The sequence below is a fragment of the Haemorhous mexicanus genome, chromosome 3 (assembly GCF_027477595.1).
Source record: "Haemorhous mexicanus isolate bHaeMex1 chromosome 3, bHaeMex1.pri, whole genome shotgun sequence".
Lineage (NCBI taxonomy): Eukaryota > Metazoa > Chordata > Aves > Passeriformes > Fringillidae > Haemorhous > Haemorhous mexicanus.
In genome coordinates, this window is record NC_082343.1 from 60387712 (window position 1) to 60405397 (window position 17686).

The 17686-nt window shown below is 42.7% G+C and overlaps 1 protein-coding gene and 1 long non-coding RNA gene across 3 annotated transcripts in view; one reads left to right on the plus strand and one right to left on the minus strand.

The window, feature by feature from the left end:
* Positions 1–5551: 5551 nt before the first annotated feature.
* LOC132325111 (uncharacterized) lies at positions 5552–8141 on the minus strand. Its single transcript, XR_009485831.1, has 2 exons — positions 7688–8141; positions 5552–6438 (listed from the first exon to the last, which is right to left on the minus strand). It is a non-coding gene; the product is annotated as an uncharacterized LOC132325111 (long non-coding RNA).
* A 45-nt stretch (positions 8142–8186) lies between these two features.
* IGF2R (insulin like growth factor 2 receptor) overlaps positions 8187–17686 on the plus strand; it is a 56173-nt gene continuing 46673 nt past the window's right edge. Inside the window, exons 1-2 of one of the 2 annotated variants that reach the window (XM_059842008.1) lie at positions 8187–8321; positions 15900–16033. In XM_059842008.1, the coding sequence (XP_059697991.1) occupies positions 8218–8321; positions 15900–16033 (238 nt within the window). In that variant the 5' untranslated portion in view covers positions 8187–8217. Of the gene's footprint in view, positions 8322–8717; positions 8795–15899; positions 16034–17686 lie in introns of those variants that run through there. The other variant, XM_059842009.1, reaches the window with a different exon arrangement.

Genomic DNA, 17686 nt, shown 5'->3' on the forward strand with positions numbered 1-17686 from the left:
GACTCACACAAGCCTAAAATATGAAGCATCAGGATCCACATTCAAACAAAAGTATAACAGTATTACTGAATTCAAATTAGAGGTACTGAGATAGCCTGCACAATTCTAATACTTCTTCCTTGCATATAACATTCCATTTTTAATTTTACCATTGCAACATATTATTTTTCTCCAAACTGGACTCTTGCCTCATTCAGTACACAAGACGAGATCTGCTGCTGGTTTAGTTAAGTATTTCTTGAGTCCTTGCTTCAGCTGTTCCAGAGATATGAAGGGTAGGAAAGGGGAGGGAGTGGCTGTGGCTGTATCCATCTGGCCCCAAATCCTGTCTCCAGCAGTGTTCACAAGCAGATGCCTACAGAGGAGAAGGAACAGAGCAAACCCATATTATTCCTCATTCTCATCCTCTCCAAGCCTTCAACAGTTATCAGTTCAGAAACACTTTGGTCTAGAAATCTTTACACTTGGTAACTTTCAATGGATTTCTCCTCAACAAAAACATCTGACCTCCATGGAAGCCATACAAGTTTTCTATGTTTTCCACACCTTCACAGAAGTATTTAATGGTTATTCTGAAAGATTGTCTTCAGGAATAGGAGAATGAAATTCTTACTTGGATTCCATTATTCTAACACCACTAAGCAAGATGCAATACAAAGCAACTAATTTTTTTTTTCTCTTAGAGCACATTTTTTTTTTTTTTTCCTTTGGACACAAAGCATCTCTAGAATTGGAGTAACTTTTAATTATTTATTTTTCCTGTTAAGAATTTGTTTATAAAAAATATGGCTCTAGAAAAGTGGACATTATAGCAAATAGATAGCAATTAGAATGATAAAAGTTAACAGCATTGGGAGGTAAAGAATAAATTGAAATATTCATAGAATCAGTATTTTTAGGTATAGCCTTCAAAGAGATGTAATGTGCAGGAGATTGAGTGAACACCTTGGTATCACTGTTCTGTCTTAGAACAAAAATTCTATTTGCTTTTAATGCATTAGAGGAGGGTGCTTTATGTTTCATGTTGTCTTTGGTCTATCTGGATTTATTTTTTAACTCAAAGACTGACATCTGTGTTTCAGATATAACTTTTTAATATTATTTATAGGAAAAAAGTTCTCTTTGTTACAAGTCAAGTATTTCAGATGAACACATATGCTAAGCTCAATGACTATATTCAATTATATACTACAGCAAAATGTAATTATTTTGTGAAAATAAATATATACAACCAATAATTTTTGTTTTGGCTAATTTTGATTTTTTTTTTTCTTTCCTTGGGTTTGGCCTGGAATGGACCTGCCCTTGGCCAGGGGACAGGCTGAGCCTGTCAGACCAGTGTCTGAGCAATAAACAACACCTCTATTGCCAACCTCGGCCTGGCTGAGGTCCTCTGTAAATATAGCTCTGCTCAATAACTATATTCTTTATATTATCACCTCTCTTTTGGATCATTTATCTGTTAGCATATATAGCATTTCAGTAAACACTGGCCTCTGTTTCTTAGCAGCATTCAGTGTGGAGAAACTTTTCTCTGTACTTTTCTGTGTCTGGATTTGATGTCACCTCCCCAAGCATCATTCAGCCACTGCATGTGCCATCCTGTGGGTTCTCCCTTGTTTAATCCCTGTGGCAGGAGACTTCAAGCCTACAACAGCACAGCTATTTTAACTCCTTGGGCAGACACGGTAAAATACATGCCCTGCATCTCTCAGCTATCTATTTACCCTGAGTTTCCTACTGTGTACTCTACTCGTACTTCCCTCCAGTTTCATCATTCACATAAGGCTTGTAAAATCCGGCAGAGATTTGATGCCTCCTACCCTGTTTACTCAGAGTCACTGCAGCCATCATGTTCTTTTCTTGGCCATGCTCATGACATCATGTCCCTCCTCTAGCTCTGGGATGACAAAACACTGCCCAAAGGACTCAACAAGCTTTCAGCATCACTGCCCATCATCAAACAGTGTCAGTCTCCTCATTATTGCTTTGTGTGGAGTGACAAGAAAGAAAAGACACAGAAAATCTCTCCAACTAGTTTTATTGAAGGCTTCAAAGAGAAATTACAGCTAGCTCATGAGAAAGCTCCAACACCTGTTTCAGAGAGCAGGCTCTGAGGCTTGAGCACACATTAGAACATTGAGAAGGTAAAAGTTAAGACAAATAATATGCAGAGAAAACTATTTTCTCTCTTGTGTGGGACAAACCTTCTATTTTGGATGAAAACACATGTGGCATTTCCTAATATTACTTTATTTCAGCTGCTAAGGCAATAACTGTCTTACAATATCAGTATTTATTACTAGCAATTTTCCACTACGGTGTTTATTCACTTCAGTAAGGGTGAACCAAAAGATTTCCTTCCCCACTGTAACATCTATCACATCTTTAAATGTCATGTCAGTACATGAAAAAATGCCAGAAAACTCTTCAAGACAGTTGTCATTCCATGTCTATGTGATGCATATTTCTTAGCACATTCACTATCATATTTGTACACTTTCTGTTCATTTTACTCTGGCTCTGACTGAAAAAAGGCAAGGAAAATCTGGATTACTGCAGGGATTCAGATGGCAATATTACAAATCCAAAACTGTGCAGTATGGAGAGCTCCTTCTTGTCTTGTGATCCACATGTGCAACTGGTTTTTATTATCTACAGTGAATCTCTAGTTGAACCATTTATTCGATACTGTAATGGCTTACTTGGGCCTTCATGTGTACACTGATACTTATTTTTCTCTACCCTATCTCCTTCAGCAACTTGTGAATATAAAACATCCAGGGCAATGTGGTATCTATTATTAAAAAAACAGATTGTTACTTTTCTTCAAAGTTAATATGTACACTTCTTTCTTCTACTTCAGATATCTTAAAATGTTTTACAGACAAATGTAATGGAAATAAAATGTATGCCTAGAAGAAGTTTAATACTGGCCTAAACCTATTTATGAATGTGGCTATAAAAAAATATATACATGCATGGACAGAATATATAAATGAATCATCAGAATATATCAGTAAATTCTAGCAAGGCAGGGTGATAGAACAATCACCTGAATAAAGTATACCACATATATTAGTCCTCCACAAATATCACATTAAGCAAGAAATTTATTGCTCAGTTCTTTTCCCCTGAGAGGACTAGGAAGAAAGAAAATGTAGGTTGAGCCTTGATGTTTTAAACAAAACCAATTTGTTAATTTCTCTGCTGTATATGAAGTTTGTTATTTTTTAAGTGTGATGCTGAAAATAGCATTTTGATTTCAGTGCCCTTTGGCTACATGGGAAAGTAGCCAAATTCTTTTTCTTTGTAATTTCCCATCACAACAAACCAGGAAAAATACAGCAAACCAGAAATTTATCAGCTACCTTGTAACAATCAAGAAGAAACAAGATGACAACAAGATGACAACATATTTCCTTACATAATACTACTGAATTAGGTGAAGTAACTACTGAACTAGAAAAAGAAATGTTGTCTATTTTCTTACAATGAAAATAAAACATGATGAAGGAGTAAGACTTCCAGATGATTCATTTTTTTCACTTCAGCTCCGCACAAAATATCTGCAGGTTTTTGCCATTGTAAAAATGTGGTCTTTACATATCTTGTACCAGCTTGCACTTCTTCCAGCCAAGGATCCAAAGCTGTTTCCAGCTTCAGGCATTGCTCTAGGTTAGTGCTGTGGTTAAGAGCCAGCAGGCAACAAAACCCCATGAGCCACTTGCTCTCTCTTTCAGGAGAGAACTGGAAGGGTAAAAGTGAGAAAACTTGTAGGCTGAGATAAAGACAGTCTTACAGGGAAAGCATAAGCCGTGCCACAAGCAAAGTGAACAAAGCATTCATTCACTGCTGCCCATAGGCAGGCAGGTGTTCAGCAATCCCCAGGAAAGCTGGGCTTCATCATGTGCAACAGTGACTAGGGAAGACAAACACCGTCACTCCAAACATCCCCCCTTCTTCCTTCTTCCCCCAGCTCCACAGGTGAGCACGATGCTGTGTGTTGTGGGGTATCCCTGTGGTCACTAGGGCTTGGCTGTCCTGGCTGTGTCCCCTCCCAACACCCTGTGCACCCCCAGCCCTCTCGGTGGTGGTATGGGGGTGGGTGAGAGGCAGAAAAGACCTTGATGCTGTGCGAGCCCTGCTCAGCAATAACCAAAACATCTCTATATTATCAACTATTATCAACACTAACCTTCTAAGCCACAGCACAAAGCAGGGCCCTTTTCAGTGCAAACACCGAGTACAGCACGTAAGAACTTTCCCAACAAGACAAAGATTTCACGTAAAGTCAAATTGTTCAGACAAAGCTGATGTTCTTTTACAGTAGCATTGAACAGTACCATCTAGATTAGGAAATGTCATTAATTATCTCCCTAACTGCATTGGGAAGCCTAAACCTAAGTCTGCAAAACAAGGTCATCAGGGACTCAATTTTTTTGTTATAAGGCAGGATAACTCATCACAACAAATCAGAAGGTAGCTCTTATCAAGAGCCTGCCTTTAAAAATGCTAAGGAGAGTAGACATAGAACAGAAAGAAGTAGGAAGCATTAGAAACAAGCAGCAAAAAGAACAAGGAGTATTTAGAAGTAATGGCAATGGGAGTAATATTAGAAGAATGAAGTATAGTATAGCAAGCAAGAGAACAGGAAAGAAAAATAAACTGCCCAGTGAGGGGCACATCTCTGCTTTCTAAAAAACTGCGCAGCTCCATGGAAGAGCCTTATGAATTTTCCATGAAGTATAAAAGTAATTACTTCAACATAATGTAGCTTACAGACAGATAGAAAGAAACTGTCCAGACCTCACAGGATAAGGAATTTCCTACAATCAAATGTAAAAACAGCTCTGAATGCTGAATTGTTTTCGTTTCCATTACTGGGGAAAAAAAAAAATAGAGCTCAGATGTGAGTGTTACAGGGAACTGAGACAGCAGCAGTAAAAGTGAGCTGCTCTCAGCCAGCCTGACCTGCACAGCTGATGGTGGCCACACGAAGAAAGACTATGAGTCAGAAGAACAAAAAATGATGCGACATTTGACACCTGGCAAGATGAAAAGAAGAATCCTGGAGGACCTGTGTATCCATCACTTATTCATGACACTGTGCCTACTGAAAACCATCCACAACATGGAAATTGCAGCATGACTTTCAGGTGTACTGGGATTTACTCCACATAACTAGCAGCCATCGTGCTGAACTTCTCCTGAGGGAAAGGAAAAGGTAAGATTAAGACAATTACATAATTTCAGAATATTTTAACACTCTGCCATTGTACATGGTTAGCTGAGAAGCCAGTATGGTTAAACATGGGAAGTAGATATTTACTTTATTATTTATAAATCACACTCAGAATGGCATATTCCTATGGGCTATTTGCAAAATAGTTTAGGATACAAAAATGACTGACACATAAGTCCTGACAATTTCTATTGCATGTAGCTAGCTTGAAGCATGGCAAAAAATCAATGAATCTTGAGAGAACTGCTGCATCCACCAGATTATAAAGGCTAAGAAAATATGTAGTAAATGGAAACAGTCACATGATTGGAATTTGCAAACTTTTACTTCATTTTATTTTAAAGGTATTTGCATTTACATTGTGTATTTCAGTATTTCTGCAGCACCCTTGCTGTGTTGCATCGTTGGTTGATTGTTAGGTTTATGCTTATGCATTAGCACAGCAGATGAAAGAAGAATTTCTGGTTTTGTTCCTTTTCCTTTCTGAGATTTTTTTCCTCAGGTATTTCAATTTCTTTCCTTCTTGCTAGACAGCTGTTCACATACTTTCCTCTGTATGCAAAGAAACTGCTCTGAAGTCTTGTGGAAATACAGGGGCCTAAGCCATCATAGCAGTACAAAGAATTAAAAACGCCACTCTAAACTTCTCCCTTCTTTTGTCAGTAAACAACTTTGAGTTAGCTCTTACCAGATAACTGAAATTAACTGTTTTTGCACTGCCAGGCCCTGACACAGCAATATTTATATGTATTCTTAATGTTACAAGGTGAGATGTCTTCAGTGGTACGCGGGTACTTAAAGCTACACAATTTCAGGCACAAAGCCCTATTTGCAGAAACCTGGGTAGCCAATAAGATCAGCAGCTACAGAATGTCTGCCTGCTTTGCTGTCTGCAGTGAACTTCCTGGCTGATACATTTTTAATTCAAGTTGGTAAGCAGAGGATTTCCACCAAGTCTTTTCTACCTGCACTGCTCTGTGCAGTGATGCCAGTCCTGCCAGCAGAGCAGCAAAGTTTGAGAAACATAACCCCAGAAATTAACAGACTTGGTATTCTTTTTGTCAACTGCTTTTGTCTTTTTGAGCCTTTGAGTTGGTGTCATCAAGCTTCTCTTCAAACTATACAGGCTGGAGTCATAAAAGCAGGCAACAGGGATTCTTGGGTAATCAGAACTTTCAGGAATCCATTGAAGGCTAAAACAAAAGACAAAGAATTGACAATAATCCATTATATTGCAGTAGAAAACTGTAGAGGACAATAGCATTTACTCAGTCCCTTTTAATAATTCTTTTTCTGCAGTTCCTCTGCCCCTTCTGGAGCTGCTGGTGGCTGTGTTTGTGCAGATATGCAGTGAGCCAAGTAAGTCAGGTGACAGGTTCAGCTGCAAACCTGCACAAAACAACCAGAACAGTGTGTCAGCTTTCAGCCAGGACAGCATCTTCAGGCAGCTGCCTGCCCTGCTGCAGAGCTAATACTGCCTGAGAGCTGAGCTGTATCTGAGAAAAAGAGAGGAGAAGGAGATCACAGCACCCTGGAATCACGCTGAACTGCCTGAGAGGCAGATCTTCAGTGCTGCCTCATTCTCATGGATGCTAGGGAATGGGGCAAGGAAAACTATTTCAGTTTTAGGCCTTTTTTGGGTGTTTTTTTGTGCAAATGGCTTTTGGAAAGTATTCATAACTAGAGAACAGGATTTCTTCACACAAGACAGCTGTCTGTTTAATGAGTGTAACTTTTGGTTTTCTTTCTCTCTCCCACCCCTTTGCCTTTTACCACTCTCCAAGGTGCTTTTCTTCTTAACTGCACTTTTATAAAAAATTACTAAGTAATACCCTCTCTTGAATTTTTACGTTGCAGTAAAAATTTGCTAAATCCTGGAGATAATTATGCAAGCTCCAGGCTGGATCACTTTTGTCTGTAGGCCAGGAGGCAGTGGAGGTAGGACAGTGTGTGTTTCACTTCCTGCTGACAAGGCTGCTACTGCCTTGTGCAAGCCTCCCCTCCTGCTCTCTGCTGAAATGGGGGTAATTTTTTCACCACACCAGCCTCCCTGCTGCAGTAATAATTCTTGCAGCCAGACAACTAACCACTGTCATTGCTTCTTCAGCCTTCATCCTTAATAGGCTTTATTTCCTGATCTCTCACAAGATTTCACTGTACATTTTGAATTAACTTATTTAAAACCTCCCTTAATGTTTCCCAAACAGCATTTCTTTGACTCAACCACCAAGCCACAGAATCTTAGAGTGGTTCAGGTCAGAAGGGGCCACAGTGGGTCATCTGGTCCAACCTCCCTGCTCAAGCACGGTGGACCGACAGCACATGGCACAGGATTGTGTACAGATGGTTCTTGAGTATCTCCAGTGAGGGAGACTCCACACTGTCTCTGGGCAATCAGCTGCAGTGCCTGGTTACCCGCACAGTAAATAAGTTCTTCCTTACGTTCAGCGGGATCTTCCTGCGCATCAGTTTCTGCCCGTTGCCTCTTGTCCTATTGCTGGGCACCATAAGGAAAGCCTGGAAGCACCCTGTCGGCACTGCTCCTTAACACACTTATAGACATTGACGAGGTCTCTTCTCCAGGCCCAGCTCCCCCAACCTGTCCTTGTTAAAACTTGCTCCGGTCCCTTCATCTTTGTTGCCCTCCGCAGGACAAACTCCGGGACACTGCAACCCCCTGGCTGTGCGCCCCACGGGCCGGGCCCCTGCGCTCCTCAGCCGGCCGGACAGCAGGCACGGGGACAGAGTGCCAGTGTCTCGGTGTGCCGGTATCCCAGTGTGCAGAAGTCCCGGTGTGCCAGTGTCTCGATGTCCCAGTGTGGCGGCGTCACCGCACGGCCCGGAGGGAGACGGCGCGCATCACAGGAGCGCCGTGCCCGCGCATGGCGGCGGTCACATGACCGGGGCTGGGGCGCGCGGCGGTCACATGACGCGGCGGCGGCGCCGCCTGACGTCCCGGGGCAGCCCGGCCTATGGCACCCATGGCCTCGCTGCTGCTCGGCGCCCTCCTGGCGCTGCTCCCGCCCGCCGGGGCGGCCGCCGCCGCGCTCCCCGATTCCTACCAGGACCTGTGCAGGTGGGCGGCCGCTAGGACGTGATGGGGCCGCTGGAGAAGGGTTGTACCGGGGGGTACGGGGAGGGGGGGATGTATCTTGGTGCCCGTGCCGCTCCTGCCCTCCGTGGGAGCGCAGCACCGGGACTCGGCAGCGCGGGCACGGTCCCCCGGTCGCCCGTCCCGGGAAGGGTCAGGCCGGGGATCTCTGGGGGAAGCGGCGGCCGTGTCCCCGGGCGTGAGGCCGAGGCTGGTCCGTGGCGAAGGCGCAGCAGGGCTGGGAGCCTGAGGGGCCGCTGCCCCGCGGGACCGCTCTGCGTGGGTCTCTGCAGATACAGGAAATCTGCGGGTGAGGGGATGAGTAGGCTTGCGCCATGCGAGGCGCCTGTGGTCAGTCTAGTCTGAAAAACACAAAGTGATGTTGGTTTGGAAGGGATGTCGCTTGAGAGTTGGCTTCTTGCTAAGGATATCGCCATGTGCCAGTCGGTTACTTACAGGTGAGTTAAGAAAGCTTTGGGAAACTTAGCACGTGGAAATGTCTCCACGATTCATGTCTTGACATTTTTCTACTCCCGTTTCAGCCCTGAATTCTATATAGCACCAATATCTTGCCCGTCTTAATTTCTTAATTATTTAGCCAGCATATGCAGGGTACATACAAGAATATGTTATTTCAATCGGTGTCATAGCGAAGGCACGAGTGTAGCAGGGTGAATGTAGCACTAAGGGCAGAGGTTGGATCGCTGGAGGGAGTGGGCTCTCCGCCTGGCAAAATATAGGATATGAGATTGTTAAATGATGAAAAAAGTGGGGGGGGGGGGGGGGAAGTGGTTTGGTTTGCAAGAATAGCCCATAAGGGTGGCAAATTTGTTTTGTGGTTTTATCAGATGACCACCCTAACTGCAGAATTGAGGCACTGTTGTGTAGCTTTTGGAGGGAATTTAGCTACTCTGATGAGTGATTTTTGGTTTTGGTGGGTTTTTTTTGTTGGTTTTTTTCCCCCTTTTTTTCTTGGCTTTGTTGTGTGTCTGTGACTAGAGGAATATTTCAGAGTGCTGTGGAGAGACATGCAGTCTCATTTTGGATGCAAATCACTTCAGCTGGTTTCATTTTGTTACTGGCAAGTGGAAATAATTTGCACGTAGATAGCACAATCAGCAGGTTTCCTTTTAAGATGGACTGCTTCAAAAACATGTATTTGCTGTTGTGCCATGGTGAGGAGAAAACTGCTTTGGAGAATTTATGTCCAGCAATCCATAATGGGTAAAACAAAAAATATGAACTTGTGCTCTGATGGGTGGGAAGTCCCCATGGAGTTCAGTGGTGAAGTTTCTTCTTGGGTACAGCTGCCAAAAAACTGTACCAAGTGAGGAATGATGCAGGCAGTGCAAACACACTGGATTTCCCAGCCAAAAGTTGCAATGTTGGTGTGCAGGACAAGTCCCTGACCAACCTATTTTTGTACTGGCTTAAAACAAGGTTTTTATTTGTTTTACAGCTGTTAAGAAAACAGCATCCTGGGTTTTGTGTGCTGTAATAGGGCTGGTGAAACGGCAGCAGCTGTTGCGTGTGGGGTGTGAGTGTCAGAAGGTGGGCAAAGAAGAAAATTGCTGGGGGTTAGAAGAGGCACTGGCTTTCCTTTAAGTAAGAGCAGGAAAGCTGTTTTGCAGGGAGGAGGAAAGGTGTCAAAACTGTTTTGCGCAAGAACTGCAGCATGAGGCTACTTAAACCTGAGTTGGAGCTTTTCATTGTTTGCTTTGTGTAGCCTTACTGCTGCTATGCTTGGATGGTCTCGGGAAAGAAGAAAAGCTTTTATTCCCTGAAACTTTGTCTAATGGCATGGCTTCAGTCACTGATTTTGTTATGCTTTCTCCTTTGTTCTTGTGCGCTCCGACAGCTGACTGTAGCTGTCATGTGACTTGTAGTTGGAATTCTTTTTTTATCTTCTCTGTAGAGGTTTCTCCAGGATTGCTGCAGTATGAGTACCTGGGAAAGAGTACACAGAACTGTTTGGATATAGAAAATTACTGGCCAGTTTGGTCTCTCCCAGTTTTTCTTCTTCTCCTTATATCTTTCTGGAGTCAGAGTTAATTTTGTGACATGTTATTTAAGTCCATCTACTTCAAAAGAAATCTTGATAGTTGGAGTTCACCTTCTACATAACACTGCAGAAGTTGCTGTGTAATTTTCATTTCTTTCTTAAAAAAAAAAAATGTTTTGAGTGTGATGGTAGAGCAGCAAATACAAGCTGCCTCCTCCTGTGAGCTGTTTTGCCTGAAAATCTCTACTGGATGAGAGGTGATTTAATGACTGGTGATGTTTTTGCCCCCTTGCAAGGATAGGAGCTGGTGCATAACTTCAGTGATTTTTTGACTTGTGGATGTAAGGGTATCTCACAACACAGGATTGCTATTACATGGACTCCAAATTTTGGGGTTGTAAGTCAATTCTATTTTATGTTAAATGTTTAGTTTTTAATAACACAATTCCTACAGCTGACTGTTCCTATACTTCTGCTCATTCAAAACAGTGTCTTTTCAGCCTTTGTTGTGAAACCACAACTGTGCTCATCTGTGCTGCTTGAAACCCCAAGCCTGGCCTTGGTGAAGAAGCACATGCTGAGTACAGAGAGGTGACCTTTGGGTGCACTCATTCAGCTCTATTAAGTGCTTTGACATATTTAAGTGGGAAATGTCCTAAATAAGATATTACTGGAGTTATATACCAATGTGAATGGGTGTGTCACATGCCTGGGAAGCTGCCACTGTAGTGTCTGGACGTGATTTCTCAGCACATGAGCCACCTCTTATAGCTCTTGCGTACTTAAACTTCAGGTTGCTACCCCTTTTCTTAAGCATTCTGTGAAATGGTGTAGTAGATGTGGTTTAGAGTGCAGCATGAAAGACCAAATGTCTTCTGGATGCAAAAAGCAGAAGAGCTTGTATTGTAGCTGTGAGGCTGTCATGCATGATGCACATGCAAGAAAATTTGCCTGAAGATACAAAGTGTGTGGTAGCTGGAAAAGGGGACGGGTGAGCTAGAGCAGAATTATGCATGGGTAGGGATGCATTAAAAAACTCTTGAGGCATAGTGATGGCTGTACTTTGCGCCATTCAAGCTCTCATTTTCTGTAAGGAGAGCTTGCTTTGACATAGAGATTTCTTTACTGTATACATTCTTGTGAAAAGGGTAGTCACATTTAATAGTGATTTCTGTGGTAAGTGAGCTGCAAGCTTCAAATTTACAGTGGCCATCCTGGAAATTGTTCCTGATCTTGTCTGCCCGAGATTGTGCTGGTTGAAACTGCTGGTAAAGAGCTTTGGATACTCGTTTAATCTCAGCAGTTTTCTAATAGCTGAGAAGCATCTGGGCACAGAATCGTGCGGCTGCATAATCACATGTGGATGTGCTTTCCAGCTCTGTGGTCGTGGGTTGCCTTGTCTCTCTGCCAGGTCGTCTGTATAACACCCCCTCAGCAAAACGAGCTATTTCAGTGCATTCCCCCGAGAGGAAACACATGATTCTTTGCGACTGTGCTTTACAGCCATTGGGAGCAGGGTGCGCTGTTCCTCCCAGCAGTCATCCCTTGGGTGACAGTTTGAGAGCTAAAAAGCTTGAACTGTTGTTGGAGATTGGTGGCAGTAGTCTCTCTGGTGCTCTGCTGATTTGAAGTGGTTCCCTAGCGCTCAGGCCTCAAAGTGGCTCTGGTGTTGGGATGTACTTGCTGTGACAGGAGTTAGCCTTTTGCACCTTGCTTGACTTCAGTGCCTCAGCTTCTCATCAGAAAGTAAACTAGGCTTGCTTTTCCCTTTCTCATGTTTTTTTTTTTTTTTCATATTGCTTCTTTGATTTGTTAAAAAAACCAGAGCTCTCATTTGATGTTGCAACTTGCCAAAAAGTAGATTTAATTTTCTTTTTCATATGATTGCTTCAGTGTCTCAAGAACAATGCTAGGTAGCTGAAAAGACTTACCTGCAGGCAGAGTTATTCCCAATAACTCATTTGGACCTTGCTTGCACAACGGCTTTTGACAGTGGTCTGAGCTGGCCTGCCTCCTTCTGTGCCTCCTGCTGCTGGTGCATGGCCAGAAACCACTGTGAGCCAGACAGAGAGCTGGCCAGGCTCAGTCCTCCCTCCGCACACATTCACATGCACCTGTTGTTTTTGCTGAGTTAATTTGGAGAGAGGACAGTCCCTGGGCCCAGCTTGTGTCAGGTGCTTGGGCCAGCAAGACTGGCAGGAGACAGGAGAGCCTGCCCTGGGGGGAATTGACGTGGGTGTCTGTTTCATCCCTTAATTGTGGGATAGTTCGCAGTTGGGTTTATCAGAAAACAAGTGTCATGTTGTGGTTTCAGCAAAAATAACTGTTTGACAGTTTTATTTAGGGCAGGCAGCATGTTTGAGCCCTGACCTTGAACTGCTCCAGAAATGGCAGTTTGAATGGGTTAATCTGTACTGAGCCCCCTGGATCAGAGGATGCATCACACCCCACCCCACCATTGTGGCTGTTGCTTTTTAAAGGTGCTGATATAACAGCTCCCTAAACTAGCTCAACTGCATTGAAGCAGGGTAGCTTAAGCCCTTCAAACAAGATAACTTCTTCTGGCCCTGGCAAAGAGGTGATTACATCAGGCATCACCACTGGTGGAGGTGAGTACTGAGCAGGCTGGAGGAAGCTAGTCCATGTGACTCACATGGTCAGGATGGGCAGTGTGGTTGCCAACAGATTGTTTCCATTATGGATTGCAGTACAGAGGTCAGCTTGTATCTTACTGGAAGGTAGAGCACATGCAACTTGAAACTATTCCCAGGTACTGATTTAATGCCTGGAGTCTTACTTGTCTGAGAAATAATTTTTGCTTTTACTGTGAAAGTACTTTGCATCTCTCTGAGAACAGCTGCTTAGGCTACATCTGGGCTGCTGTTACAATAAATAAATCCCGGCTCGCTCCTCCTACACATTAGAAAAAATAGAAGTCTGTAGTGTCCATGAAGGTAATACTACTCTGAAACTGCACTAGATGTTCACTTCTGTGTGCCCCTGAAGTTGTGGTTTGGAACATGATTGAACATTGGATTTGATATTTCTTTTGTGCAGACTGTTTTGAAGGATTCCTCAACCTTCCCTGTCCAGGGGCCTGTTACAGGGCAGAGGGAAGGTCTGGCTTCAGTGGCTGCTTTGCTTCTGTTCTGTAAGCTGCACATCTTGTTTCTGTTTTGCTTCTGGCCTGTGGGTGAACTGACTTAAGATGCTGATTTCCTCTATTTTATAACATGGAACTGGAAAAGCAAAATCTTAATCTCAGAGTGATAATTCTGTTGTGTGAAGGACTTGAATTCTTGTTCCATTCGCAAGTAGATTTTAGCTTGCAAGGTCTCTATAAAAACCAACAACACAGTAAAGAACACCCCAGCTTGATCAAAAACATTGTGCCTTAGTATTATATGTTACCTTTTTGTCATCTTTCAAAATCAGTTAAAAAAAAAAAAAAAGAGTACTGGAGCCCTTAATAAATTTTCAGTTCTCAATTTGAGAGATGCTAACTTTCTGGAGCTTCATTGAGAAGAAATTTGGTTTGGATTGAAATGCATTTTCTCCTGGATGTAAAACCAGCTTTGGTTTCAATCTCTTGCTTTTTTCAGACATCTTGAAGGTCGTCAGATTCTTCCAACTTCTTTGTTTTGTGTGTTGGGAAGCTTTATTTTATTGCTGAACTTTGGTTATTCTGTACTGTAGCTAAATTCTCATCATCCTCCTGCATGAATATTGCCTTTATCCACTTCAGGAATGCAACAGACTAGCTGAGAGAACTAATCAGTATGATTGTAAAAGGTCAGGTCTGCCTGCTCATGAGGAAAGAATAATGGCAAGTATTTGTCTAGGATTGAGACACAGTCCTTGAATACATACTTTTATTGATGCTTTGGGTATGACTCAATACCTGGCAAGTTATTTTTGACTCTTATATTAGGATATAAAGCCTCAAATATAATATTATGCTAATGTATAAAGATTTTCTTTCAGTTCATAGAGAACGCTTTTGTATTTGTCCCTAACTTGTTCCAGCCATCAGCAATCTGAATTGAAGATGGCTGCTATAGTACAGGGAATTCAAGAGCCCCATAGTCAGTAATTAAAGTGGAAAGGTATGTGATATCTTACTGCTGGCTCTTTGATTAGCTATGGGATGTACTGGGTTTGAGAGGAATTCTCAGAGGATTTAAAATAAAGTAGCTGAACTGTTGTTGCCCCTTTCTCATCCAAGGACTGAAGTTCAGAGCTGAACAGGAATGGTTTCTCCTCCTGGGGGGATCTGGAGTATGATAATGCTGAGTGGTGCAACACATGTGACCTAGAGATTAAGGCAAACAAACCTGATGGGTGAAGCTTCTTATCAGCTGAGATTTGTACATTAAGACAAATGCTTCTGTGGGTTAGATAGGTGCACTAAATTTTCTGTGAGTTTTAAATAACAGGAATGCCTAATAAGTCACTGTGGCGTCCTCAGTTTTCTGATGTGTTGATGAGTGTGTATTAATCCTACTGAAGTTTCCACTTGGAATAGAAAGGCAGCTGGGGAATCTGTTATGTTGCAAAAATCAAGTGTCCAGAAGATGCAGGCTGCTGCCAGTGCCAGAAGAGGGATAGCTGAGCCAAGGTGACAGCAAACATTTATTGAGTTGGGCTTTTTTAACAGAGCTTGGCCAGAGCACCCAGATAGTTAGCCAGGCTGTCTAAAGAGCTCCTGGCTCTAAACTAGATGACCTGGGCCTGCCTCAAAACTGAGCAGTGCTGTGTCATGCAACTGACCACATTTCACTGCAGTCATACTGCCTGCTGTGAGGGGAAGGAATCCTTGCTCTGCCTCTGAACTGTGCTGCATTTGGTTTCTTTTCTGCTGTTACTCAAATTTATTCCTGGTTATATTTAACACACTGAGCTTCGTATTCCTTTTCCAGTTTTTAGACAGCTGGCTTTCTGATAGGCCTGTAGCTAGGTAGTGTGATCTTTTACTGAGTGTCTTGAGGATAGCTCTGCTTGGTTTCCAGCTTTTGACATATATGTAATGCCTAAAGGTGCAGCTAGGCCCTTATAAGTACTGTTAGCATCTTTTGGTCAGAATACTGTAAGACTCTCAACCCCAATTTTGACCCTGAAGCTGGGGGACTCTACTGCTCTATTCCACTTAGACTTAGCACTTCTGCCACTGTTGTTGGGCAGAACACTAAGGTGCAGTAGTGTCCAGCCTGCCAGTCATCTGAGACATTTATTGGGCTGTCAAGGATAACATATCACGGGGGGTGATGGTCCTTAGTCAGGGTAGCCCTCACAGAGATTTGATGCGGAAGAATGGATAATTGGGTTTTCAAGGCAGGGAGAAATGGACTCCATATTACATTCTACAAGTGGTTAAATCTGTTCTGTTCTTAGTCCCAACAAAATAGCAATTATTTTTGGCATTTACAAATATAGAACATGAATAGGAGTTTAAGTTAGTGGTGCTCTTAGCCTTTGACTTAGTTATTTCAGGGACTGGTATCTAGATGGGATGCAGTTTAGACAATTTGAATACCAACTGACAGGCATTTTTGTCTTTTCAGTTACACTTGGGAAGCAATTGATACAGACAAAGAGGTACTTTATAAAATAAATTTCTGTTCTGGTGTTGAAGAGTGTGGAATGACGAGTGCCGTCTGTGCGTATGACATCAAGACGAATACCCATCAGTCTGTAGGTAAGTATATAAGTGTCTTGTAGGTAGTCCAGAACCATGTTAATGGATGGTCTTATAACTGTTGCAAAGTTTGATGTGTTAGCAAAGATTTCCCTCCATTCCCCCCCACCTTGGAACTGTGTAAAACTTTGGTTTTTTGCAGGCTTATGGGACAGTGAAATGTATCTTATGCTCTAGTTAAGTGTAATCTAGTGTGAAAGTATGCAAGGCTACCTCTGGTACAATAAGTGCATCTACCTGTGGCAGGGTATGGGCTGTGCCCAACTCTGTAAATACTGAACACAGGATAGGGCTTGAGTTACGGCTCTAAGGTATACTCAGTATAGCCTGATGTAATGTCAGGTCTTTGCTCAGAGGCAGGTTACTCTTTGTAATGCAATCTTGGGAGTATTGCTAAGTGTCTGGGGTGTCATCTTCAAGTTGTTTCCACAGGGAAAGGAAGCTAATTACATGCAGTTCTCTGGTTGTGGTTACACTTGTGAAATCTGGTGGCAGCTTCAGTAGTTCACAGATGTCCTTGGTATTCTGAGGAGAGGCAGACTTGTGCATGCTGATCTAAATATGAAACTGACGTATTCTTCTACATGTACATGTGATTTCCTCAGTCAGAAGCACCTTGTGCTCTGAACAGTATTTTTTCATGTGTTCATGTGATTTATTTTCATGGATGTTTGTTGCTTTCAAGGTTGCTTTTGTGTTTTGGCTAATGAGACAATAATATGAGTTCTGTTCAAGAGGTTTTCTCATAGTTGACTGTAACTTCTAATAGAATAAAGTAATAGCATTCTGAAGAGCAATATCTCTTCAGACTGCTTCATAGTATCTGCAGATCTGAAGTCTGATTTAACATGCTTGCCAATCTTGTCAGCCATTGGCAGACAGCTCTTAAAAGAAGCTATGATTCTTCGTTGAATTGCTTGAGATTGAACTGCCAGAATGTGGTGAGGAGGAAAGTTTCTTATCTGTATGCTAGTGCACAGCAGCTAGTCAGCTTCCATTCTCCCCACACCTCTGTATTAACAGTAAAGATACTTTGGTTTCAGTCTGTGGTTGATGAGTGCTTTTCAAATTAGCTGTTAATGTTGGGACCCAGGCTTTCAGAATCACTGAGTGCATGAATAAAGGTATATTCAGGCTCCAGAGTTCTCTGGGATGACTGGTTAGATTGCATTTGTATTCAAACTGCAACTTCATCTAGTGTACCATCTTCTCTGAGGAGTATGGCATGTTAGAGCACTTGATGCTGTTATTCTTGTTGTACATTTTAGGAATGAAGCACATTTTTATTTCCTGCTGATGGGGGTCTCAGCTCATATGCTGTTGAGGCTTCAGTTGCCTGTGGGTTAGAAAAGAAAGCAGCATCTGAGCGTCTGTTTTGACATGCTGCTTTGGGTGAGACTGGAATGTGGCAGGTGGAGCGAGATTGAGGAAGTCTGTTCTCCACAGGGAAGTGTGAGAACTAGAGGCTTGTGTAGGTTTTGTTCCACACCTCTTGTGGAGAGAGGAAGGGCGAACAGAGCTGGGTGGTGACTGAACAGTATCAAATATTTCTCTGTATGCAAACCTTGAGTTCCTGAGTGCCTCCATGCTTCTGTGTGGAAGAGGATTTAGCAACAGATATACTGTGGTCTTGCCAAAGCAGTTTGAAATGAC